The 26,899-nt window shown below is 33.0% G+C and overlaps 1 protein-coding gene across 1 annotated transcript; it reads right to left on the bottom strand.

Annotated features, from left to right (window-relative positions):
* Nucleotides 1–9,784: 9,784 nt before the first annotated feature.
* LOC137813971 (BTB/POZ domain and ankyrin repeat-containing protein NBCL-like) lies at nt 9,785–13,366 on the bottom strand. Its single transcript, XM_068616478.1, has 2 exons — nt 12,305–13,366; nt 9,785–11,282 (listed from the first exon to the last, which is right to left on the bottom strand). The coding sequence occupies exons 1-2, from the start codon at nt 12,749–12,751 to the stop codon at nt 10,302–10,304; spliced, it is 1,428 nt and encodes a 475-aa protein (XP_068472579.1). The 5' UTR covers nt 12,752–13,366; the 3' UTR covers nt 9,785–10,301.
* Between the last annotated feature and the right edge of the window lie 13,533 nt (nt 13,367–26,899).

Here is a 26,899-nt window from a genome sequence, read left to right as displayed (position 1 = left end):
CTCATCTAGAGTGTTTGAGAGCTCTCAAGTGGCGTCCATCAACACTTCATCCTTTGTCAATTATGTTTTCATTATGTTCTTGTTTTTCCTTCCATGCTCTTTTACATTTCGCCATTCATCATCAATCACCATATTCTTGTATTTTTCCTTTGCCCTCTAGAAGTGAACCTTCACACTTACTTAATCACTTGGTTAAGTTCGTGTCTAGTGGAAATCTTCTTTGGGTTCTCACCTTATAATTGCTAAAAAAATCTCAATCTAAGTAAAGTGTCACATCTAAAATAAAGTAATCTAAAATCAACTCACATCACATGATACATTCTTAAATGCTAGGTTATCCTGTTATGCTTGTATTTTGTGGATTGCTTGGCCTATCCATTTGTTTTACAAAATCTCTTTATGTTAAAATCTACAACAAACACCAGGGTTTGTCTTCATCAATTATAAGGAGATTGTTGAACAAGGAAGTTTTGATATTTTCCAAATTTGTCATGAAGATCTATTGGTGTGTGTGTCTAGTTAGGTAGATTTTGTATTGTTAATTTGCATCCAATTATGATCCAAGTTAATCTGATTTGAAATCTCCTTTAAATGTTTTGTTTTTCAAATTTGTGTTTATTTTAATTAGTTGATTCGTATATTAATCAGTTGAAATAGATATTGTTTAAGTTTGATGACTACAACATGTATTTTAATAGATTGATTTATTGTATCAACCGGTTGAAAACACTTAAAGGTTTATAAAGGATTTAAAAATGATTTGTTTTCTTCTGTTTTTTCTGTTAAGTAAAACTTCGATAAATGAACTGGTTTTTATGTGGTGACTTCAATAGAAAATGAAAAGAATCAGTTAGTTTCAATAATCAATTAAATAATTTTAGCATAATAATGTTGTTATTTTCAAACTACTTTAATTGATTTAGAACTGCTTTCATTAAAAGATCAAAATGTTTTAACAGTGTTTTAAAAAGTCTACATAAAGATTATTTTCTGGTCTTTTTAAAAGAGGAAGATTGTATAACACTTTTCAAGAGAGAAAAACAAATTGCTTTAGAATCCTTTTTAAAATCTTGGATCATTGCTACGGAGTGAAGTAGGTTCGGGGTTAACATTTATGTTGTTCTTCCTTTGTGTAAAACCCAAGTGTACTCAAAATTGTTTTTACTTTACTATATTGTGTTGTAAATAAATTCAAATATGGTTTTTGAAATTTGTGTTGTTAAGAGTGTTGTCTTCTTGAAGGGTTCAAAATCAATACTCTTGGTTGTTTTTGTAATCTGGTTTGATTGCATTAGTGAATTCCCAGTGGTGTACTGAGTATTGGATGTAACTCTTGTTTAAGGGTGAACTAGTATAATTTTTTTTTGTGATCTCTCTCTTCCCCACTCTTATATTTGTGATATAATCTGTTTTCAGTGTTTTGCGCATAAAACACTCAATTGATTTCTAAAATCAATAGGCTTAAATTTTGGTCATATAACTCTTAATATTTTTATAACCGGTTGAACAGATTAATCAATTAGTTGATTTAGTTAAAGTTTTCAATTTAACACCAATATTTGCAAAAATCTTACGAAAACAATTTATCCCCTCTTGTTTCAAGCCACATATTCAACACTATTTGTCTTTCAAAATTTGAAAAACTATTTGAAGATATTCATCATGCTCCTTAAGTGTCTTAGAATAAAAAAGAATGTCGTATATAAAAATAACTCCAAAATGATCTAAAAATGGACAAAACGGCATGTTATATAATCCAAGAATATTGCTGGAGCATTAGTCACACCAAAGGCATAAGTTCATATTCATAAGTACATACCTAGTTTTGAATACAAATTTTGTATGTCTTCTGCTTTTACTGTAATTTGATTATATCCTGACCTTAAATCTATTTTAGAAAACATAGAGGTTCCACTTAATTTGTCCATCAAATTATTATCTTAGGAAACGAGTATTTATTTTTTATAGTGAATTTATTTAACTGGCGATATAATTTACACACAACCTAAAACTTTTATCTTTCTTTTCAAATAAAAAATTAGGAGCTCCTCAAGGTGATACACTAGGATAAGTGAACTATTTCTTCTATTTTTTTCTTCACTTATGCTAGTTTAGAGGATGACATCCTATATGTACCTTTTGAAATTTGTCTAGTTCCAAACATCAAATATATTCAAAATTTAATCTCTCTATGGGGTGAAAAACCAAGAATATCATTAGAAAAAGCTTTAAAAAAACTTTTGAACAATTTTCATATTACTCATGAGGTCGAAACAATCAAACTAATGCCTATAAAGGAGACTCGCAATAGTCAAGACATTGAACACAATCATAAGAAATAAATAGATGAGTTGTGTATGAATAATATATTATATTTATAGTTTTACCTTTAATAAAACATGTATCTTGGATCAAATCATTGTTTTGAGCAGCTTCAACTCTAGCTATTATGTAAACCCTCTCCATTATTGTATCTCTTGCCTTAGGTGCAAAAAGATCATGGTTTTTGTTGTCCATATTGAGAAAACACACACTACAACTAAATCGTTAAATAGAAACCAATTTTAGAGACAAAAAAAATTAGTTGCTAAAATGACTAAATTAGAAACCATTTTAGAAACTAAAAAAATATTGGTTTCTAAATTAGTTTCTATTATTGATAAATAGTTTTTAAATTGGTGTCTAATTAACTACCAAGGTTTTAACTACCAATTATTTAGATTCTAAATTTGGTAGCAAAAATCTTGGTAGCTAATTAGATACCAATTTAGAAACTATTTATCAATAATAGAAACTAATTTAGAAACCAAAAAAAAATTTAGTCTCTAAAATGATCTCTAATTTAGTCAATATAGCAACTAATTATTTTTAGTTTCTAAAATTGATTTCTATTCAATGATTTTCTTGTAGTGACATTATCAATTTTTTCACATTTGAAATAGATAGGTTATCTAAGTTTATCTTATCCTCTTATTTTGTTTTTACTTTTATTATTATTATTTTAATTAACTTTTTAATAGTTGGTCTTATAATATTTTAGAAAAATATTAAAGTTTCTAAATTTTTCTTAAATAAAATAATTTAATATATTATATTTGAAAAATATTGCAATTATAAATATGTTACAATAATTATTAATTATTATAGAAAAGAGAAGATATTTAAAGTTTGTTTTGGTTGTTTTGGTGAGGAGGAGCAATAATGTTAGAAGAATGAAAAGTGGAAATTAGAAAGGAAAGTTCTCTTTATACTATTGACACTCTTATTCATATCAAGGTCCACTCTATTTATTTTATTTGAATTATAGTTCAACTTTCAACTAAAAGCCTACTTGATTATTATAATTTAACACCATAATTTATACCTTCACAACTACTGCTACAAATAAAAAATATTCCTCATATTTCACACATACGTTATTAATTAATGAAAGCATATATAAGTGTGCATATATATATATATATATATATATATATATATATAATAAAAATATAAAATCAATTCTCATATTCACACATACATTATTATTAAGGTTATAATTGGGTCTGGACTCATATTCATTCTAATACTTAGTAATTAAATATATTGTAGATCCTAGGCCTTTGTAAATTGCTGCAATATATACATGTGAACTTTGGTATCTAAGTAAAAAAATAATAAATATATAAAGTTATTCGACTATTTGTTGTGGTGTAAAAGTTTCATTTTCAATTTATCAATCGTTGGGTTTTGTTTTCGAGTTAGATCAAGGTACCTCGTTTAAACAATTGATTCTATCTCAACTTTCATCTGAAACCAAACAGTGGAATACTTTAATTAGAACTTGAAACCTATTTCACTGCCAACTACTGCTCCAAAATATGTATCTTATTTAGGATGAATAATGTGGGTAAAGGATATCTCTATGGTGGAGAAACTTCAGAAATGAGGGGGATTGGAGTAATGAAAAAGTTTGGTATGCATTTCTGAGATAAGTGTTTTATCAGAACGCTGTAGAGACAGAAGGGTGTTGGTGACTGACTCTTCCAACATCTACTACAGTGTCAAATAAGCTTATGCAGATTCACAGTTACATGTAGCTCAAACAGGTATTATAACTATTCCTAATCTGGTTACATGCTTTATATGGCCATATATGTATTCGAACTATTCATTGCTTTTCATGAAATAAAATAAAAAAGTTTTTGTTACCAAAAAAAACTAATTTTTTTGTTACTTTTTCTAATCAAAGTTTACAGATATATTAAAAAAAGTTATAACAAGATCGAATTATATAAAAACGTGGTAACCTCTTTATGTGAAATATTGTTAGTGACTAAGAAATACATGATATATATTTTGATATCTGGCAGACAAAGGCATTAAATAAATAATTTAGAAGATTTGTTGTTGGAGAAAAGAAAAGTAGTGGACAGCAGTGATTTAAGGCAAGCTAACACGAAAATGATAATATAGATTACCAACGATAATTATGAAGCAAGGACATATGATGCATTTACAGATCAGCATTGATGAAACCCAATTAAAATTGTAACATTTTTTGTGGAGAATTATTGAAAGAGATGTGTGGAAGTGGGAAAACCACATCTTTTGCTTTGCAGGGAATAAAAGGGCACCCCGGGGAAGAAGGGAGAATAACCTAGAAAAATTGGGTATATAAGAAGAAGATATATATTGATTATATGCTTTCAAATTGTGTTACTACTTTCGGTGACCATCCAGGACAACCTGTTACTTAAGCATACACCTACAAATATCACTCTCATGCACCATAACCATATATATTTTACCTCATTTCATCACTTACCACTTATTAAAAAATAACTTTAAGCTTAATTAAATATTATAAAACCGAATAATTAAGTTTAATGTTTTTTATTTAAAAAATATTGTAAAATCGATTTATAGTTAAGATATTAAGATATTCTTTATATTTATGGGTGATTCAATATAATGGATGATCTTATAAGTCCAATAAATTCTAGATAACTCGGATATTATATTAAGAAGTGAATTTTAAGTCTAACTCAATTTTGTAAAATCAACTTATAAATAAGGTTTTTTTTATTATTAAGAAATGAATTATTAATGGAGGTATTTCAGGGATACTTCAACCCTTATACAGTAAACCAAAAAAACACCACCACACACAAGAATCACCACCGCCACTCGACTACACTGTTTCAAACTAAAGAGACCATGTTCTTCCAACCTTACCTCGGTTTAACCACTCGCACATCTAACCTTTACTTATTTTGATAGACCTCCTACAAACAAGTGTTTCGAGACACCAATCAGAATAAGAAAAACATGCTACTTTACCCACGACCAAACATTCCATTATGTCATCTTGAAGATTTTGTGATGGTATATTCTTCCATTACTAAAAATCTTCTTATTCCTTTGCTTCCACAGTTCTACTACTGTTATCCACACACATAACCATATTAGATTGACAACTTCACTTTCCCTAATCATCCTTAATTGTGTGAAATGTGTTTTGGTTCGTAATGAACCGTCAATGCCAAACTCACCCACTCATAACATTTTGACCAAACCAACCAAGCTACCCTGCAAGTACAAAAAAGATGTGATGTTGTTTCCGCTTCCTCCCCACACATATTGCAAATGCTTTTCTCCAAATATATCCCCCTATTCACCAAATTTACTTTATAAGCTATTTTATCCTCCAGTACCTGTCATGCAGTCAAGTGAGTTGATGGTTGAGCCTTAATCCTCCAAAATCACTCATACATAGCGGCTCCTTCATCCTGTTCTTCTTCTTTTAAAATAATGTACACATATTTGAGTGTAAACTCTGTTATATTACTTTCCCTCCACACCCATCGATCCTCCATTTCCACATTGATATTCTTGCTTCCCATCAGCACTCTTAGTTCTTGCTCCTGATGCTTTTCCCAATCAAACAAACTCCTCCTCCATCCTATTTTCCATGCCCACTCAAGATTGTTATTTCACTCCCCTCCTTGCCACAACTTGTCTTCCTTACCAGAACAAATAGAAAAAATTCTCTGAAGCTTATCTTTTTAGTGCCTCATTACCCAACCATTTATCCTCTCACAGAATGAGCTCTCTCCCATTCCCGACCTCCCATGAGAGGTTATCCTCAAAATTTCATCTCCACCCCTCAAACCTCCAAAATCAACTTATAAGGTGAGGTTTGCAACCAACTTATATATTATAAAATGTCATAATATCTAGTTGATGTTGGATCTCCAACACCACTATCATGTGGATGAAAACTAAATTTCATAACTAAAAAAAAGAGATCGTTGGTTGTTATTGATTCAAATTTATTAAGAATAAAAGAAATTTGTGTATCTTATAAGTTGTATTAATATTGTTCAGTTTGATATAAATAATAACTAATAAAAAATAATAGATAGTGTTAAAAGTAATATGTTATATATATATATATATATATATATATATGTGTGTGTGTGTTGTTAAATACTTTTGAATAAGCAAGTCATGGTGAAAAAATTTAAATAAAGAAAAGAATAGGAAGAGAGAGCTTAATAGCAACGTACAGTTGCAAGTATTCTGAGTGTAGATGCTCTTATATAGAAAAGCAAACAGAAATAGTAAAAGAAAGGTAGTAACAATGGAGACAAAATAACTTCAAAATAGTAATTATATTTTAATTTTCAATAATTTGTATAGCATTTTATAATCAGTATATGCTCATTCCTCAAATAAAAATGTACTTTTGTAATGTGGATAGGAAATAATCATAACTTCATTGAATTTGTAGATAAGACGAAGTCTCTCTCATGGAATAAGGGTCAAATTTCCAATCAAGTATATATATTGTGTGCAAGAACAAATGAATGGAAATAATGCACAATAAATATATAATAATAAAATAAAATAAAATAAAAGAGGGTGAAAAAGACAGGCATTTTGGAAGGAGAAAGGATATAGAATCCCTTTCTACCATTGATAAGTTCCATCATCTTCACCAGCAAAGGTTAGTTCTCCAAATTATCCACACTTCACGAGAAGTAGACAAAGGAGTTAATTTCTTTACCTTTTGGATATCAGGCAGCAAAATATTTGAGCTTTCTGCAGCTGAATCACCACTAGTGAATCACCACTAGCTAAAACTCAGACATTGCACAGTATATTAACGACTTGTCACTTCCTTACTTTTCATATGCAAAATAACTAGAACCTTATATTATTTAAACCTACAAGTCTAGATATATATTCTACATTTTTATTTTTTATCATATAATGCACGTCTCAAAATTACTTGTATATGCAAATCTCTAACAAGTAATACTATATTCGCGTATAATATATTTATTATTCTTTTATAGAGAAAAAATAAATAAAAGCGTGAAAATACTCTATATATATTTATATGTAATAAAAAATATTAAATATGCCTTAGCCAAGCAATATAAGATTAAGAAAAAAGGACAATAAAAGTGATTCTTCTCCCAGTTACCAAACCATGGACAACCCAGTGTGTATAAAGCATCATGTGCAATCAAGAAAGAGTGTTCGACAATTATAGTGTTTCATAAAAATATATAATAATGGAGGGTAACAAAATACTTAGGTCTGGCGTCTTATATTTGCACAGAAATCTCAGTTCTAATTCCTTTTTCCATTGAAATTCCATAATGATCTCATTAAAGAATAATAATTTTTCAATTTATGGCTATTTGTTTCAATTATAACTGAAGTAGAATAGAAACAAGGAGGACAAGCACCAACCAAATGATATTTCCTTAGAAGAACATAAGGATTCAGTGAGTTTTTTTTTTCTTTTAAATCAGAAAAAAAAAACAAAAAACATATCATTGAATGAATTTGAGAAGAACAAGAAGTCCAATTTGCGGCACAATTAATGAATTTCTTTATAGTTTCATATTCTTCCCAACACTTAGTTTATTAGATGTTGAATGTTGGAACATATTAGTCCTTAAACAGATTTTCATACTTTAATTTAATATATATGTTTGTATCTAGCTCTAGGCAGAAGATACATTGAATACCCAACAAACTGCATATTTTAAATTATTCCCACCATCCTAACTGCTAAGTTTTTTTTTTTATTTCTCATCTCACCTCTGTAAATATAACAATTTTGCACAAAAGAAAGGTTATTCATGCAATCCTTAAATAATATGACACACATACTATATTATTTACATTATTGTTTAGAAAATTTTGAGAACATAGGAGTTAGTTGGAACAGTTTTAGTGAGGCTTATATAATAAACTTGTTTTACTTTTTTCGTAAGTTTTTTTTTCGAAAGTAAGATTCTTGAAATCATTTTGAAATTTTTTTATGGAATTTATACGATAAACTTTAATGTGATAATCATATTATTATTTGACTAAGGGAGGGTTTGGAAGAACTCCTTTACAATTTATTTTGACATATTTTATCTAATAAATACATAAACACTTAGATGCGCTTATAGAAATAAGTTTATATTATATCTCACGAAATTGTTTAACATATTTCAATAATGCGTTCCTACTATAACTAATAAAATAATTTATAACCTATAAGCAAACAAATCAACCATGTTTCTTCTTTAATTGTTAAAACAACTTACAATAACACTTATATAATAATATTCATTCAATAAACTAAGATTTTTAACCAAACAATCTCTACATCTAAAATAAACCGAACATGTTTGGGTTCATTTTATTTGGAAAAAAAAAAAGTCACTTGTTTTCAACAACTTTCAATAGGAACTTGTAAGAAAATAAGCTAGCAATTTCTGAAATTTAATGACTTCAAAACCTGCATTCCGCTGTTTATCTAAATATACCCATTTAAAATAATATATAACAAATCATGACTAAGTAGTTTGACAAAATGTAGATACATTTTGAATTATATAAATTTGTTAAATCTAGCATTTAGAATCATAAAACTAATCACTATTAAAAAAATATTTGTACACAGAAGAAGGCTTAGATCTGATGTGAATGCATCTTACATATACATACACAATATATACTCCGTTAGATCATTATATGTAGTCTTAAATAATATACTGATATTAGTGATGGTGGCCATTACTCTGTGAATATTAATAAGCTTGATTTGGGAGAATGCATGCAGTAAAGAGCCTGGATAAACAGCATACGTTGAAGCAGAAAATTATATATAGAGTACTCCTAATCTCCAAGAATCTTCCGAAACCAACATCCAATGAATTTAGACAGGATATATAGTAATAATTAAAGAAATGATTAGTAATATAATAGGGTTTTACCTGTAAGTTATATATTTTTGTTTTGTCTAAAGAGACCTAAAAAAGGTAAGGGGGGACAAGAAGAGGATTACATGGAAGGTGATAGTGCCAATTTTTTAACTTGACATGTGTGGTCACACTCATTGTTGCATTCATGCAAGACAACAAATCAATTTGTCCACAGCCACATGATTTTTATTAGAATAATTAACCCCAAAACACTAGCCAGTGGATCGTTCCAAAGGACTACAAAATGATAGAAGGAAAAGAACATAATATATTAGGTGGGGAGCAGAAGGGAAGGGACCGCCCTATATGATCTCTTAACTAACTAGAAAATATATATGTGTGTGTGTGTGAATGAGTGAAGGAAGAGAAATGAAAAAGCTTTGAGAAAAGAAAATATGATAAAGAAATAGAGAAACCCCCCACAGCACAGGAAAGGAAAGGAAAGGAAGAAGAAGCAAAAGATGATGTGAAGAAATAATTGAGGAGTGGAGTGGGTTATGAGAAAGTGCGGGTGGGACAAGATAATCTGAAATTGTAAAGCGATCACAATAAATAGGCCGTGATATTAGCTACGGATCAGTAAATACAAATTAAGGAGTTGACAGGTGAAGGAGGATTTGAAAAGATTGACCTGCGTCTCCTCCATGCACCCTTTCGTTTCACAGAAAAATAAAAACAAAAAATAAATTGAACCCATTAGATTCTCCCTGTCTCTTATCCCAATCTCCCATGAAACCGCACTTCAAATGGTGACCATTTCAACGGCTTCAACCCCAAAAGCTAAAAAGAAAAGAGGAAAAAAACCCAACAAAATAGCAGAGAGCCAAGACAGATAAATCAGAAGGGCAGTGAATACCAGTCTATTTCAACTCACAAAACAAGAACACTCCTTTCTGCCCCATCCCTTCTTCAATAGAGTCCCTCCATTTCATCAACAATTCTCCCCCCCTTCATCCTCTTTAAATTCTCCATTCTCCATCGTCCGTGTCAATTCAAAGAACTTCAAATCATCTATCAGTATGTGGAAATCTGAGGCAGAAGATACTAGAAGTCATGAGAGTGGTGGTGGTACATGGTTGTGTTCATGGCTTCTCTCTCGTCCTCACCACCGTCCAACCGGGAACTCATGGAAGCTGTCGCACCAAGATTCAGATACACCAACCTTGAATCCAAATTCAGATTTCCAATGTTGTTGTTGTTGTTGCCGCTGCTACTACTGCTGTTATGGTCCTCGTTCATGGGGGGAGGGTAAATGGGTGCTGCGGAGTTAGAAGGAGCGTTGTTGTTGTTGGCATTGCCTTCTTCTCGTGACATGACAAGAGCTGCGGATTGAACAAGCTCCAAACACAGCCTTAGTTTGTTGGGTTCGATGTGGGTCAATCCTGGGACAGCACCCTTAAAGAGGAAATCCGAGGTTAGGGTTCTGAGGATGTCCAAAGGCGTGACCCCATCAACGGTTCTCACATTCGGGTCCGCGTGGTGGTCCAGCAGCACCGCCACCATGTCCGGCGACACCATCTCCGCCGCAATGTGGAGCGGCGTCTTTCCGGCGGGGCCGGAGGGGTAGTTGACATCGGCTGCACCGAGTTCCAGCAATGCCTTCACCACCTCTCTGCTGCAGTTCTCCACCGCGTAGGGTAAGGCCAGCGCTTCGTCGAGGTTGAGACCCTCTCCCATTACCATGAGCTTTACGAGTTCGACATCGGAGGAGTCCAGGGCGCGCCTCATTCGCCGGATTTTCTGGTCCTCGAGATCGAGAGCGGCGTGGTGATGGTGGGGATGATGGTGGTGGTGGTGCGGCACCAAGGAGCGGCGCGCCATAGACGATTTGATACGTAGCTCTTCGATCTTAGCCACAATGTCTATAGGGAGGTGCTTGGCTAGAACCTCGGGAGGAAGACCTGATTTGGCTACTAAGTGAGAACAAGTGGCCCATAGTTGCTGCATGTCTTGCTTTCTGGAAGCCAACAGCACTTTCATTACATCCTCTATGGAAGCCTTCTCCACCATGCTCGCAAGTTGTTTCTGACAAGCAAAAAAGCAAAATGAGTGAGTGAGAGGAGGAAACAAGAAGCAAGAAATGGAAAAGGAAGAAGAGAGTTTACATTGGGAAAAAGAAACATGTTTGATATAGCAGGAGTTCCATGTAAGGCAATACAGTAATATAGTAGTGGTAGTGATTTGGTGGGAAGTGAATAAATGTAAAACGAAAGATAACAAATGAGATGGGATGGTTGGGAACTGGGAAGCGCAGGAGAATTTAAAGGACCCTTTTTTTTTCTTTTCCGGTGGTTTGTTCTCTTTTTCGAATCGAAACCCAAATGAGGAAAGTAGATGTTTGGGAAAAGTTTGGTGCGACTACTGTGTGCAAGACAAGACTGCATATCATCATCTAAATTTAGAAATTCCTGAGTATGGGTGAAAGAACGCCAATTCGAGAAACTCTATAATCTCCACTACATAAAATCAGCTACGTCCAACTCCAATACTAGCATCGTAAAGGCTTAAATGAATCGAAGTGAATTAAATTCAGAAATCAGTAATAAAAGCTGACGAGGTGGATATTTAAGTTAGTTGAGAGAGGAAGCTAAGGAAGGAGAAGGAGAAGGAATTTGTGAAGGGTGGAGTAAATGAGGGTGAGAAAGAGAGAGAAGAAAATAATCAGCTATTCAGTCGCTGACAAAGGAGAGGAAAGCAGTGTAGCGCGGTGACACGGGATCATAGAATAGAAGGAACTGGTGGTATAACTCCTGATGGGATAGATAGATTGAAGCACGAATTCAGAACCCGAAATTCTCATCCATATATCATATCATATCATCACAGACCCTGAAAAGAAAAATATAAAAAGAAGGAGAGAGACATGGAAACACCCGTTCCCACTTCCCAAAACGAGAGCAGACCCGCAGCAGTAACTGTCCTAATTCCCAAGACCCATGAAACATAAGACTGGGCACACAAAGGGTGAAAAGGAGAAAAAAAAACAGTGGAACTCAGGGGAAACGCTACCATACTCATATTAGTAACACCAAGGAAGAGGAGAAAACCTGGGTAAGCAATGCAAGCTGTTCCACGCCGAAGTATCTGGCGGCGGCGAGGGTGTCAAGGGCGAGATCGACGGCGGAGGTGCAATGCGTGTGCCAGCACCCTCGTTCGCCGCAATTGGGGCGGGCCTCGTGCTTCTGAGGGACGATGGAGACTTGCCCACTGTACAGGAACTGGAGCATCAGAAGGAAGACCTCGTAGCCGACGGAGTTGACTGGGATGACGCCGGAGCGCGAGTTCAGCCGCGGACCGGCGGGGTCGAGACCGGAGGGAGGGTCCGGGCCGCAGAAGAATTTTCGGAAGAAGAGGCTGCGGGCGGCGAGTATGCAGCGGTGCGCGTGGACTAGGCGACCCTCAACGCTGAAAGTGACGTCGCTGAAGGCCTGGCCGTTGATAAGGAGGTTGAGGTAATCGAGGGAGAGAGATCTTAGAGAGTCTTCAAGGGACATGGTGGTGAAGACTGTTACTGTTGTTGCTGAATAAAGTACTGTGTTGTCTCTTCAACTCTCTAGGGTTGGTGGCTGTAACTTATTGCAGGCAAAAGAGAGAGAGAGGGAAGAGAAGGAGGATTGTGGCTAAAGGGAAAAGTGAGAGAGATGGAATAGTGAGGGAAGGAAGAAAGGGGTTGAAGTTGGGTTCATCGGGTGGTTTTTGTTTGATGTTGCTGTTGATGATGATGATGACGATGGTACTGTGGTTGTGTTTTATGGGATTGGCTTGGTGAATGGGAGTGGAGGGGCATGGTGTATTTTTATGGATAGATATTTTCTCTAGATAGAGAGAGAGAGAAGAGAGAGATTGGAATTTGGGTGGCTATTCTGGGCGGCTGAGGGGTTAAAAAAGGCCTCAAATATTAATTAAAAATATGTGTTTTTGTTTCCTATTCATCCTTTTTGTGTACTGAGAGAGAGAGAGAGTAGTGTAGAGAGTAGAAGCATATAGTGTGGTAGTAGAAGCATTGAAAAGGATGTGTGGATATAATATTTGAGTTTAGACTTTGCTTATTAATTATATATAATCAACTCAACTCTCTTTAAATACACTTATTATACATACTATAATACAACTTCTTGGGGCCTCTTCTGTTCCACTTTTACGTGCTCTCCACATTTTTTAAATTCTCTTTCTCTTTCTATTTTTTATTTCTATCAGGATGAATGATACCATCAAGAACACAAACAAAACATGTAAGAATGAATAGTTCTTTCATTTTCTTAGTTACGTATTCCATAATTTAGATAAAGGAGTAGCTAGCAGCAATTGCTTTTACAATCACAAGATTTACAACTTCCATTGATATTTTATAGTATTCATCAAAGATTAAGGTATAATGAATACCGTAAGTGGCTCTCCTTTGACAATTTAGGTGGCAGTTTGAATCAGCGTAACTCAATTATTTCAATATAGGAAAAAAAAATCATAAATACCTTCCCAACATATGTTTTTCTTATCGGATAATGTTTCTGTCCACTGTGAACACTTTCATTACAATAGCGATGCGAAAATATATAACAGGTTTTATAATTTTAAATAAAAGACAATACTATTGTTGTTCTGTTTTATTCGCAGCTTGTGGTTCGTAATCATAAATATATTCTTCCCACATATCATTGTAAAGCGGTAGCAATATTTAAAAGAATTATATTAAAAAAGTTGTATAATTTTGATTTTGGACCTCGACCTAATTAAAATTTTATAATATCTAATAAAAAATTGTCATTCATGCTTAACTCTTTATTATTGACGGAAAAACTATAAATAAATATCAGTCTATTAAATAAAAGAAGAAAAAAAAATTGTCTTCCAGAATCACTTACGCACACAAACAGAAGAGTAAATCCAATGTTGTACTAGTAACAATTAAAGAAGCGTGGATTTGAAACTGACTTCATATATATCATATATAATTAATCAACCTTTTTCTATTTGAAGTCAACAGAAATTTTGATTTTGTTTTCCAATTTATCTTAGTTTTCTGTTCTCATTTAAAACTCTGCAGAGAATTTAGACTCAAAAGGGATGTTGGCATACGTGAGATTTTAATGTGTCTAAACATTGACGGATTCGTAATATTTAACCATTTGAAAGATTATTTTAGAAAAAATTTTACTACCTTATAATGTGACGGGTATATGAAATTTTTAAATATTTTTTTGAAAATTTATTCTAATATTTTAGTGCATAAACTTCTCTAGATAAATTATATCATACGTAAATAATTTGATTTGTCTAAGTTGTAGACAAAATATGATGTGTAGTGTGAATCTAAAAGTATTTGCACTGACATATAATAAAATTTATACATTTAATTGAATAAAATTAATTAATTTGTTAAAATATTTTTAATTTATAATATTAACCTTTCATTTTTATTTTTTCTATTCAAATATTTTCTACCAACATCTCCATTTTCCATTCTCACCGTCTCTTTCTTTCGTTTTCTTTTCTTTCCTAATTCAAAATATATATTCTTTTAGGTTATCTCTTCTATGTATTTTTGGAGTTGGAGAGGAAGAAAATAAGAGATCTAAATTATATAATTTCTTTAACATCTTGCTTCATAGTCGATTTGCATTCCTTCTCCTTTAATATATAAAAATATCTTTTAATAACAGACACTCAAGAAGTCACCATCACAAACATTTGTCATATCTCTTCTAGTGTTAGATTATTCTATCACTATTTTGTTGTTAAAAGATATTTAAGTAAATTTAAGAAAATATTAATATAAAGTATCTTTAAATTCAATTCCTACATAAAGTGTGATTTTAAACTATAATGACATAAAAAAAATTTAATGACAATATATTATTAAAGGATATGCATACAAGGTTTCTCTTTTCTGATTTTAGTATTTATTGATTGACTCTTTGTTTTTCATTATCTTTTATTAGTTAGATCAAGAATGAGTGTACTGTCGGTATATATTCAAACCATTTGTTTTGATTTCAATAAAAACAAAATAGAGGAGATATTTCTTCTCATATATTTTACCTTTCTTTTTCTCTTTTGTTTATCTCTGTTCTTTTTTTATAGTATGGTATCAGAGCTCTACTTGCTACATGGGTGAAGTTGTTAATCCCTCACAAGATATTTGTTCACCTTTATATGTTAGTTCATCTGATAATCCTTGCATTCTCGTTATCTTTATTATTCTTGAGGGACTAAACTATCATTATTTGTCTCGTTTATTTCAAATGAGTCTCATTTCAAAGAACAAGATAGGTTTCATTGATGGAACCATAGAAGCTCTCACTCATACCAGCTTATTATTTCCAGCATGGGAGATGTCCAATATTGGTTGTTTCCTGGATGCTCAAGGTGGTTTCTCCATCCATCGTACACAACATTATCTGTATGGATAATGCGTTTGATATATGAATGATTTAAAGGATTTTAAAGGAAAGGTTCTCACAAAGAGACATGATTCATATTTCTGATTGTCAGGATATCATTTCTTCTTTCAAACAAGATTGCAACAATGATGAGCGAAATCATGAAGGTTCAAAGTCAAAAGTGTAGTCTCAACAAATTGGTTTTACTCTTGAGCAATATCAAGCATTGTTAGCTCTTTTACGACAGCTCAAATCCAATGACAATGTTTGTAATCAAGACTTTATTATTCCTTCCAACATAATAAAATTCTTTCCTCCTTCGATTCTTGGATTCTTGATAGTGGTGCTACTCACCACATTTCTCCATCCTTAACTCATTTCACTCATATCATCAAATTAATCCTATTTGTATCAAATTACCAAATGGAAATCAAGTCATTGCTAATTATTCTAGAAGTTTTTTTTCTCAGTCAAAATCATACCTTAGACAATGTTCTGTATATTCCTCGTTTAACTTTTAATCTTCTTTCAATAGCAAAATTAATTGATAATTTATCTTGTGTTCTTACCTTTGACTTTAATGGTTGTTACATTCAAGACAAAAACACCTTGAAAATAATTGGTTCAACTAATATGCAACATAGGCTTTATATACTCAGGATCTCATCCGGTGAGAAACTTCAAATCAAACCCACCAAATATGTACATACCATCAATATTGTTAATGTCAGTGCTAGTGATGTAGAAACTCTTTGGCATTTTTTATCAGGACATGTTTCAAACAAATGTATTGATGTTATCATGACTAAATTTCATTTTGTTAAATATAAAAAATCTTTTGTTTGTGATGTTTGTCATTTTGCAAAACAAAAAAAAAAATCATTTCCTATTACTACATCTAAATTTAAAAAATGTTTTAACTTGGTTCATGTAAATCTTTGGGGCCCATACTTAAACACTACGAGAAAATCATGAAATAGAAACCAATTTTTAGAGACTAAAATAATTAGTTGCAATAGTAACTAAATTAGAGACCATATTAGAAACTAAAAAAAAATTGGTTTCTAAATTAGTTTCTATTCTTGTTAAATAGTTTCTAAATTGGTATCTAATTAGCAACCAAGGTTTTAACTACCAATATTTAATTTCTAAATTTGGTCTCTAAAACCTTAGTTGCTAATTAGATACCAATTTAGAAACTATTTAACAATAATAGAAACTAATTTAGAAACCAATTTTTTTTTAGTTTCTAAAATGGTCTCTAATTTAGTTACTATTGCAACTAATTATTTTGGTCTCTAAAAATTAGTTTCTATTTCATGATTTTCTTGTAGTGATACCATCAATTCATGGTCATAAATATTTCTTGATCATAGTTGATAACTATTCAATGGTACATGTGAATTTTTCCTTTAAAACAAAAATCTAAAGTTATGAAGACTTTGAAAAATCTTGTTGTTTTTGTTCAAACATAATTTGAGACAACAATAGAGATAATAAGAAGTAATAATAAGATTAAAAAATTAATGATAATACATAACATTTATGTCATATACGCCATTTTAAAAAAAAATTGTCTTTTAGCTTCTTTTTATTCTAAAATAGTAGTTGTTATTTTATTTTATTTTTATGATTAAAAATCGTAAAACGAAAAAAACAATCACTAGCGCAGAAATACTAAACAAGGGCGACTATTTTATATTTACAATGGCGGATATAAAGTCGCATTTGATCAGCACGCATTCGTAAATCAAGGAGATACAAATGCGGCTATATAGCCGCATTTGTAAATAGTGTTTAGCCGCATTTGTAAATAGTGTTTATAAGGGCGACTATTTATGGTAGCCGCATTTATATATGCTTCTGAATTAGGTGACAGGGTTTAGAGGTATAGCATTTACAAATGCGGCTATTACCAAAGCCGCATTCGTAAATGTGATTTACAAATGCGGCTTTGGTAATAGCCACATTTGTAAATCATGGATTTACGAATGTGGCTTTGGTAAATAGCCGCACTTGTAAATAGTGGTTTTTTTTAGTGCAATCTGTTTAGTGCTAATCCCATATAAATTAACCTGTTCAATTATATATACCCAGCCAGACAAATACATAAATTCAGAGAATCAAATATATATTTATCAAAATGTACATTACAAACACTAATCAAATTACATATAATCCCTACACTATTGATCAACTATCCTAGAGTTATAAAAATTTATGAAATATGTGGACCAAGAATGTCTCACATATGATATGGCTTCTGAACTCATTGTCATTTCTTCCATGAATAACTGCATTTCAAAATATAGTTGACATAAATTAGTTTTAAGATACATAAATTAATCAATACTTTATTATTCCTTCCAACATAATAAAATTCTTTCCTCCTTCAATTCTTGGATTCTTGATAGTGGTGCTACTAACCACATTTCTCCATCCTTATCTCATTTCACTTCATATCATCAAATTAATCCTATTTGTGTCAAATTACCAAATGGAAATCAAGTCATTGTTAATTATTCTAAAAGTTTTTTTCTCAGTCAAAATCATATCTTAGACAATGTTCTGTATATTCCTTGTTTCACTTTTAATCTTCTTTCAGTAACAAAATTAATTAATAATTTATCTTGTATTCTTACCTTTGACTTTAATGGTTGTTACATTCAAGACAAAAACACCTTGAAAATAATTGGTTCAGCTAATATGTAACATAGGCTTTATATACTCAGGATCTCATCCTATTAGAAACTTCAAATCAAACCCACCAAATATGCACATACCATCAATATTGCTAATGTCAGTGCTAGTGATGTAAAAACTCTTTGACATTTTTTATCAGGGCATGTTTCAAACAAATATATTGATTTTATCATGACTAAATTACCTTTTGTTAAATATAAAAAATCATTTGTTTGTGATGTTTGTCATTTTGCAAAACAAACACACTTTCCTTTCCCTTTTTTTTATCAGCAAAGAATTAATAAATTTAAAAAGAGGCACTTCAGGGGTGCCCCAACCCGTATACATGACACCTTAATGTTTAGACCGTCAAAGAGCACACACGGGCTCACAAGGACCTAGTGGACATGAAAGAGCCACCCTATATAACTTCTAAGATTTAACCATATTCCCCACCAGATAGATATACATGAAAATAAAACCTTTACCAACCAACTAGGACAAAATATGGCTTTACACCTAACATAGTCCACAAAAATCCATCACAGCAACTCCAAAACAACACTCATCAAAGCTTATTGGCAATGTAACCATCAGCAACCCTCCAAACCAGACATTGAGACGATGGATTCAAGATGTTGAATAGCAACCATTCTCCACAACATACTCGGCACGCAAACAGGCCCCTGCAACTACAACACAACAGACCACAAAGTTGCTCTTCCAAAACAAACCATAGAGAGTACGACTAGGAGTTATATTATGCTTGACTTCTCATGCTTGGTAGTTAGAAGGTGACAACCACAACTCCAAACTGACTAATTTTATGATACCAGATCTCCAGTCCAACAACCTTTACTTATGTGCCTTACCATATGCAATGACAAACCAAGAGACAAAAAATAGCAAAAAAAGTGACATCTCCACAACAATTATAACACTACTAGTATATCCCATTTTCGTGACTAGAAGGAGTCAACCAGAAAAATATAGCACCAGTTCTAGTCATCTCACGTCTACCTCCATTTACAAACGTATCCCAAACAGTTGTTAAACCACTCCTTTCAACTAGTTGGACCAACCCTCACATGTGCTCCTACACAACAAAGATTGCTCCCTGAGCTTCTTCTAAAGCCCCTCAATTTCAGAATACTTCCTTTATAGATACTCAAAGCTAGAAATAGTAGCTGGAGAAGGTTTCAATGCTATATGAAAACCACAGAGATTCTGCATGACTCAGCTCTACTATTGTCGTGTACACTAGTTGCATAGTGTTGCCTCTTTCACTAGCTTCTCCACTGACGCTGGATTGGCATGGCATAGCTATACAACATAAAACCCCATCTTGTATGTGCCTACCTCAAACAACACTGTGTATTTTGAGACTCTCAGCAATAGCATCTTTGCAGGCACTCACTGGGATTGAGAATCCAATCCGAGAAGGCATAACTAAAGAAAGTTGTCCCAAACTTCAACTTAAGCCACACTGAGAGTTGGGCTAGGTGGAAGATCTCTTCTGCATCGGCTGCCCCTTGCTTGAAAACAACCAGATTTCTTTGATCCCAAATACTTCGAACTATAGTAACCCATACTCCCTTCCAAACCTGATTCTATTTAACATTAAGATGAGACAAATGAAAACTCTCAAAGTGAATTAGAATGTCCTTATGCTGCACATACGAGATGCCTAACCATCTGAAGCAAAGGGACCATACACGTTGTGCATAAGCACACTCTAGAAAGAGGTGTTGTGTTGTTTCTTGAGTTTCCTTGCAAAACACGCACAGGGGAGAGTTAACAACCATACCTCTCCGAATTAAATTGTCAAAGGTTGGGAGTCTACCAAGCAAAATTCTCCAAGCTGTAAATAATGCTTTGGGTACTGTTGTAGCTAGCCAACGGGATGAGAATATGTCCTGCGGGCCATTATTTTCTTGACTACACAAGGTCGAATAAGCAGATTTCACAGAGAACACACCATCGTGTTCCCCGTTCCATATTAAAGTATCCTTGCTTTCCTTGCATAGACTCTTTCCTGTAAGAAGATTTATCAGATCTTCCTCCATAACATTTTCCCAGTTAAACCTAGGCCTTCTCCAACTTAACCTCCAGTTCCATCCTGCATCCTCCCAAGTACCCACTTCATCCACCGTTTTTCCTTGGTCCAACGAAACAAAAAACAGCCTAGGAAACAGAGTTTTAAGCTTATTATTCTCCACCCAGACATCTTCCCAAAATCTGACTTTGTCACCAGCTCCGACATTCCATACAACCGATTTCTAAAACCATCCATCGCCTTCTCCCTCACAACACTTTCCTTTCTTATTAGTACATCTAAATTTAAAAAAATGTTTTGACTTGATTCATGTAAATCTGTGGAGACCATACTTAATACCATCAATTCATGCTGATAAATATTTCTTGATCATAATTGATATCTATTCAAGGGTACATGTGAATTTTTCCTTTAAAACAAAAATCTAAAGTTGTGAAGACTTTGAAAAATCTTGTTGTTTTTTTCAAACATAATTTGAAACAACATAATAAGAAGTGATAATGAGATTAAAAAATTAATGATAATACATAACAATTATGTATATACACCATTTAAAAAAAATGTCTTTTAGCTTCTTTTTATTCTAAAATAGTAGTTATTTATTTATGATTAAAAATCGTAAAACGACAAAAACACAATCAAAACTAATTTAAGCCCTTTCCAATTTTCTTAACTCTTTAGGTCAAGCTCTTTTAAGTTTATGTGATTGGCCCTACCTATCATAAACACATGAATCTTAAAAATGGACGTGGCCTGTAAAAATCCCTTAATCCTTGTTTTTGTACAGAGGAAAACTTATTATTAATAGTAAAATAGTTAACTAAACTATATTTGTATTCATGTAATTTAAAATATAAATCTAAAAGTTCAATAAAAAAATTTAAATAAGTTTCAAAACATAATTTTTAATGATTAAAATTTATAAAAAAATCGTAAGTCTCTTGTTTTATTTCATGAATTTCTCTTTTAAATTTTAGTTTTTAAATCGATTTTAAACAATTGAATGTTCTATTATATTTTGTATTCGTGACACTTCTCACATTTTAAATAAGCAATCACCTCAGTTACTATACGAATATTTTATGTACTTTTTTATCGATCGAAAAAAAATATTGTATAATCATACGTAACACTACAAATATTTTATTGATAGCATTGTTATAAAAAATTGAACACTAAGGTGACTTCTTATTGAAAATTTTAAATTTTAAAAGTAAATTTATATTGTCTACTGTACGATTAATTAATTAAAAATTATTTTAAATACTAGAATTTGATTATTTACAATAATTATCATAAAGCTATTCAATTTATTACTGTTCTAAGCTGAAAGTTCATTAAGTTACGTTAAAGATAATTATAAAATATAAAATATTGTTAATTTTAAAGTTTGATAATTCTATTATAGTTTTATTATTCATTAAAAGCATTCCAGGGAGTTAAAAACAATAGAGTATATCTAAACCCTAACTCCCAAACAATATAAAATTTATGAATGTATAAAAAAAAAATTAATATCAAATTATAATTGTCCCACAAGCTAAAATATTTATATTATTAGCACATTCTAATCAAAGTATAAATAAATTTCTTGTAGTTGTAAAATTTGTTAAATGTTAATTTATACTTTAAAAATGGTTTTAAACGGCACAACTTAAAAATGATTAATAGTGAACTTTAGTTTTAAAATAAAATTCATATTTTACGTTGATTATTTCTACGTTAGTTTTACTACAATGACAAAGTAAAGAGATTCTAATAATAGATATTTACAGCCAAATACAGTCCTAAATTTTACTTATTGCTAAGTATAAATTAATTAGAAACTAAATTTGAAAAAGTATATAAATAAAGTTGAAGGTAAATTAGAAATATATGATGTATTAATAGATATAAATTTTATGCTAAGTATTATATTAATATTTGATGTATTAATATATATTAATTTCTTATATTTGCTATTAATTTGCAATACACAGTAGTAGTTTGATGTATGTTTTTTATGATGTCTATATTACATATATGTCTTACACTCTTCTCTTCATTGATTTTAAAGTAATAGATATAATTACCTTATCCGTCCTCATATTTAGAGTCATTATTCAACTTAGTACGGTACTTTTTAAGAAAATCAATTTGGTCCCTATATTTTTTAATATGTATCCAAATTGATCATTTTTGTTAAGTCTTATTTTATGACGTCAAATGTCGCTTATGTGATAGAGAGAAGTGTTCATGTAAACTGTCAATTTAAAGACACATAAGATTTGGTGTTGTGGGAAGTGGCATGAAATTGAGTTTGGTATAAATTAATAGAGTGTGGAGGTTAGAGTTTCTTCTTTGTGGGTATGTGATTTTAGGAGTCATAATTGTTTTAAGTGTAGAAGAAAGCAATGGTATTTGTTGGTAGTATATGATAAGACCGTCCAAATAACAAATAATCTCCACTTATAAGCAAATTTGATTTCAGCAATGATGGAAAAAAGTTGATTTTAGATATTTGAGAATAGATTATTGTTGAGAAAGTTATGATTTGGAAGGGCAAGAACAATATAACTGTGATAGAATATTGGAATGGCGCTAGGGTTATTAACTCTTGAGATTTATAAATTCATTAAGTATCCGATTCAAATGAAAAAGGAAAGGTGTATTTTAGATTTTTTTTATGAAAAAGAATGTTGTTTGGAAGAGTTGTTTGGTGTTATGATGGTGAACTTTCGGTGCCAATAATGATCTAAAACACAAAGAGAAAAAGAAGACAGAGAGAGGGATGAGTGGCGGAGGAGAAGAGGGAGATAGTCTGGATTTCACTCCCACCTGGGTAGTGGTCGTTGTTTGCAAAGTCAACGTCGCCATATCCCTCGCTGCAGAGCGCGTTCTTCATTCCACGGACCACCCATACGTCTTCTTGCTGCCACTACGGAGGAACACGCTTTGCCCCACTCCAATGTTGAGACTGAGATTGGTTTCTGCACTCGCAAGGTCGCACCTCACACAATCGCTGCCTCACACAATCTCACCTCACAGGATTGAACTATAACCCCAATCGCACCTCACTGGATCGCACTTCACAAACTCCCTGCTTGACACACTGATTACAACTAAAAACTCCTAAGCCCAATTGCAATTCAATAGACCTAAACCCCCAATTGATTTTTCCCTAATTTGTCAATCCATGCCACTTGACACCTCATATCTCACACAACACCCAATCCCAACTCTCTCTACCACCTAAAAAACACTTGATGTCGTAAGGTGGGACTTAACAGTAAGGACCAATTTGGATACATTTTAAAAAACATAGGGACGAAATTGATTTTTTTTAAAACCACCCTATTAAATTTAATATTGACATTAAATTTAGGGACGAATAGATAATTATACCAAAGTAATATGATAAATTTGTAAAGTATGTTATGATTTTATGATATTCTTTAGCATAAACCTGTTTGAAAATCAATTAGAATAAATGTATAATTGATAATAGGTAGATAAATCAAAGTTATTTTTGTATCGGTTGGAATCGAACAAGGCATTGGTGACCGATCAAACGGATGAATTGGCTATATCAAATAGCAAATAAAGAGATATATAACAAATTAGGCAATATCCTATAAATTCGGATAAATCTTATAAATCTGGTAACCATGTGATAAACCAGCTAATACTATTTTATTAAATATATGCATCAGAGACAACCCAAAAGAAAGAGAACTCACTATTAACACTATAAATAAGCATTGTTATACAAGCGTAAGGTACGGTTTTATCAATATATCACTCACTCTTATACAAAGGACTTACTTGATCGTCATAGAACCTTTTGTAGGTTAACTCTCGACCGAGTATTAAAGAGCGAGTACGAGAAGGAGAAGAAGGAGCAACTGAGCACCAAAGAGTGAGTACGAGAAGGAAGGAGAAGGAAGAGCGATCAAAGGATCAAAGAAAATTGTCCAAGCCAGTAGCAAGTACTAACTAGGTCCTATATGTCTATACAAGTACAATTGGTGCCCACCGTGGGGTTGAGGTAGATTCAAAAGAGCAACAAATGGTTTTGACAAGACAAATGGCTAACAAGAGAATGACAGAGTCCGAGCAAGTAGCTATGCTCCAAATCTTACAAAGAGAGATGACATAAATGCGCCAGAAGAACAGAAAGAAGATACAAGCACTTCGCTAGAAGAACGAGGAGGAAATACGAGTCCTCTGAGAACATAATGAATAGATGAAACGGTAACTAGACGAGGTCATACCCAGAATCGAGCGAGGGCCTCGAAGGCCAAATCCTAAAGTGAGAAGACCACCACCCGGACTAGGGTTGGATCTGGAAGCTGAAAGATAACCCTCCGTGTAAAATATGCGGATATACAAAATCAGAATAATACCCTCATCCAAACTCAGACTCATCAATCCTCCAAGCACTATATTTCAAAACACAATCTCATTTTGGAGGACGAATCAAACGAACATCCCTACACTAATGAAATCATGGAAGCGCAACTCCCTCCTTATTGGAAGGGCTGAACATATATTAGTATGATGACACTACAGGTCGGGATGAGCATATGGACGTAAGCAAAACACAAATGAGACTCTATACATCAGATAACTCAGTTTTGTGCCGAGTATTCTCCACCTCACTAAAGGGAGGGGCACTCAAGTTGTTCACAAGGCTTCCTCCCGACTTGGTGGATTGCCTCATAATAATTTTTTCCAATCTTGGTACTCAGTTTGCAAGTAGCTAACCATACCATCTTACATCTATTGCACTAGTCAACATACAACAAGAAAAAGGTGAGTGACTCTGAGCCTCGTGAAGAGATTCAATAAATTATCTTTAAATATCTGGAATCTTAGTCCGAAATATGCCATGCATCACTTGGTGAGAGCACTACGGCCAGGGTTGTTTGCTGACATACCCCTGGAAGAGGTGACAAATACAGGGACAACCAATGACCTCGTTTCCACAGTTATACCCCTTTGAATGCTAATAGGGGGAAAATTATGGATGAGGCATTGAATACTAACCTCATCCTGACACTCCGAAAGCTACATAGCCCAAAGGATGCCAATAAATCCTGACAATGTCAACATCACCGCATCTTCGGTAATACCACCGAGGAATGCAAGCATTGAAAGATAAGATGGAAGAGGTCATTCAGGTCGGACATTTACGTAATTTTGTCGAAACTGCTAACAAAAGTTCCAAAGGATCTCCTTAGAGAGAAAAATAACCCATAAGAGATTAACAGAGAAAATATTATTCTCGATATCATCATGACGACGACTGACGACCAGAAAAGCAACAGCGAATGAGTGAGACTCCAAGAGGTGTCGAGCCTTCACATAGAAGTGGAAGAGAAGTGAGCAATACAATTGTTGGTGGATTTGCATTTGCAGGATGTTCAAGCTTCGCCTAGAAAAAACACCTTGCGCTAGCCCGACCGATGATACCTCCAATACTCTTCACAAATGATGATTTTAAAGCAATTGACCAAGCACAAGATGAGCCTGTGGTCATCACCGTATAGGGTTTAGGGAGATTTTGGTAAATCAAGGGAGTTCATTGTACATACTCTATTGGAAAACTTTCAAGAAGATGAGGATCGTGGAAACCAAAATCCAACTATATGACGATAAGAGATTCACTTTTCTAAAGAATGGGTAGACACTCGGGGGTATATTTATTTGTATACCAGGTTCGGTGAAGACAAACATCTTCGCCGAACTATCAAAATAAGGTATCTGATAGTTGATGCCAATAGTTCATACAATACCAGGAGTCACCTAGGGAACGTTCCCGACACCATAGAAGGTAACACTCCCAATGTTCATGCAGACCGAGCTGAGAACGATCCCGAGAGTCCAAGGGCCTCAAGAAAGACCACATGGTCGCCCTAGTGGACCTATATCTTAGGATGAACGACGCCTGATACCCCTACAAGATGACAAGCACTTCAATAATAAGGGAACATTTTTAGCAACTGCCGTTAGCGTCATGGTAATTCAAATACTTATTGAAAATCTTGATTTGTTTGCTTGAACCACATCCAAAATGTCGGGGGTAAGTCCTGATATCATAACACATCGGCTATCGGTGTATAAAGAAGAATGACCAGTCGCCAAAAAGAAAAGAAAATCGGGTGAAGAAAAATGCAACACTGCTAAGAATGAAACAGAGAAATTGATCAAGCCCAGATTCATCAAAGAGGCGCAATACACCTTGTGGTTAGCTAATGTTGGCATGGTGAAAAATCCAATGGAAAATGGAGAATGTGCACGAATTATACAGATTTGAATAAAGTCTATCCGAAGGACACTTATCTATTACCAAGCATAGATTGCTTGGTTGATGACGCGGTCGATCATTATATCCTATATTTCTTACATGCATATTCCGGCTACAAGCAAATTCGAATGACTCTTAGAGACACGAAAAAAATTGCATTCATGATCGACTGCGATAATTTCTATTATGAGGTAACATAATTCGGCTTGATAAATGTCGAAGCCACTTACCAACG

The sequence above is a fragment of the Phaseolus vulgaris genome, chromosome 1, assembly GCF_000499845.2.
Source record: "Phaseolus vulgaris cultivar G19833 chromosome 1, P. vulgaris v2.0, whole genome shotgun sequence".
NCBI classification, from domain to species: domain Eukaryota; kingdom Viridiplantae; phylum Streptophyta; class Magnoliopsida; order Fabales; family Fabaceae; genus Phaseolus; species Phaseolus vulgaris.
The sequence above is the reverse complement of the archived record's forward strand: the minus strand, read 5'-3'. Positions and strand labels throughout refer to the sequence as shown.

Bases quoted from the DNA above. Each gene is read 5' to 3' on its own strand.
- LOC137813971 (XM_068616478.1), bottom strand. From the start codon at position 12,751: ATGTCCCTTGAAGACTCTCTAAGATCTCTCTCCCTCGATTACCTCAAC. The intron at 11,283-12,304 runs GTTTTCTCCTCT...TTTGCTTGTCAG, and splicing joins AGCTTGCATTGCTTACCCAG to AAACAACTTGCGAGCATGGT.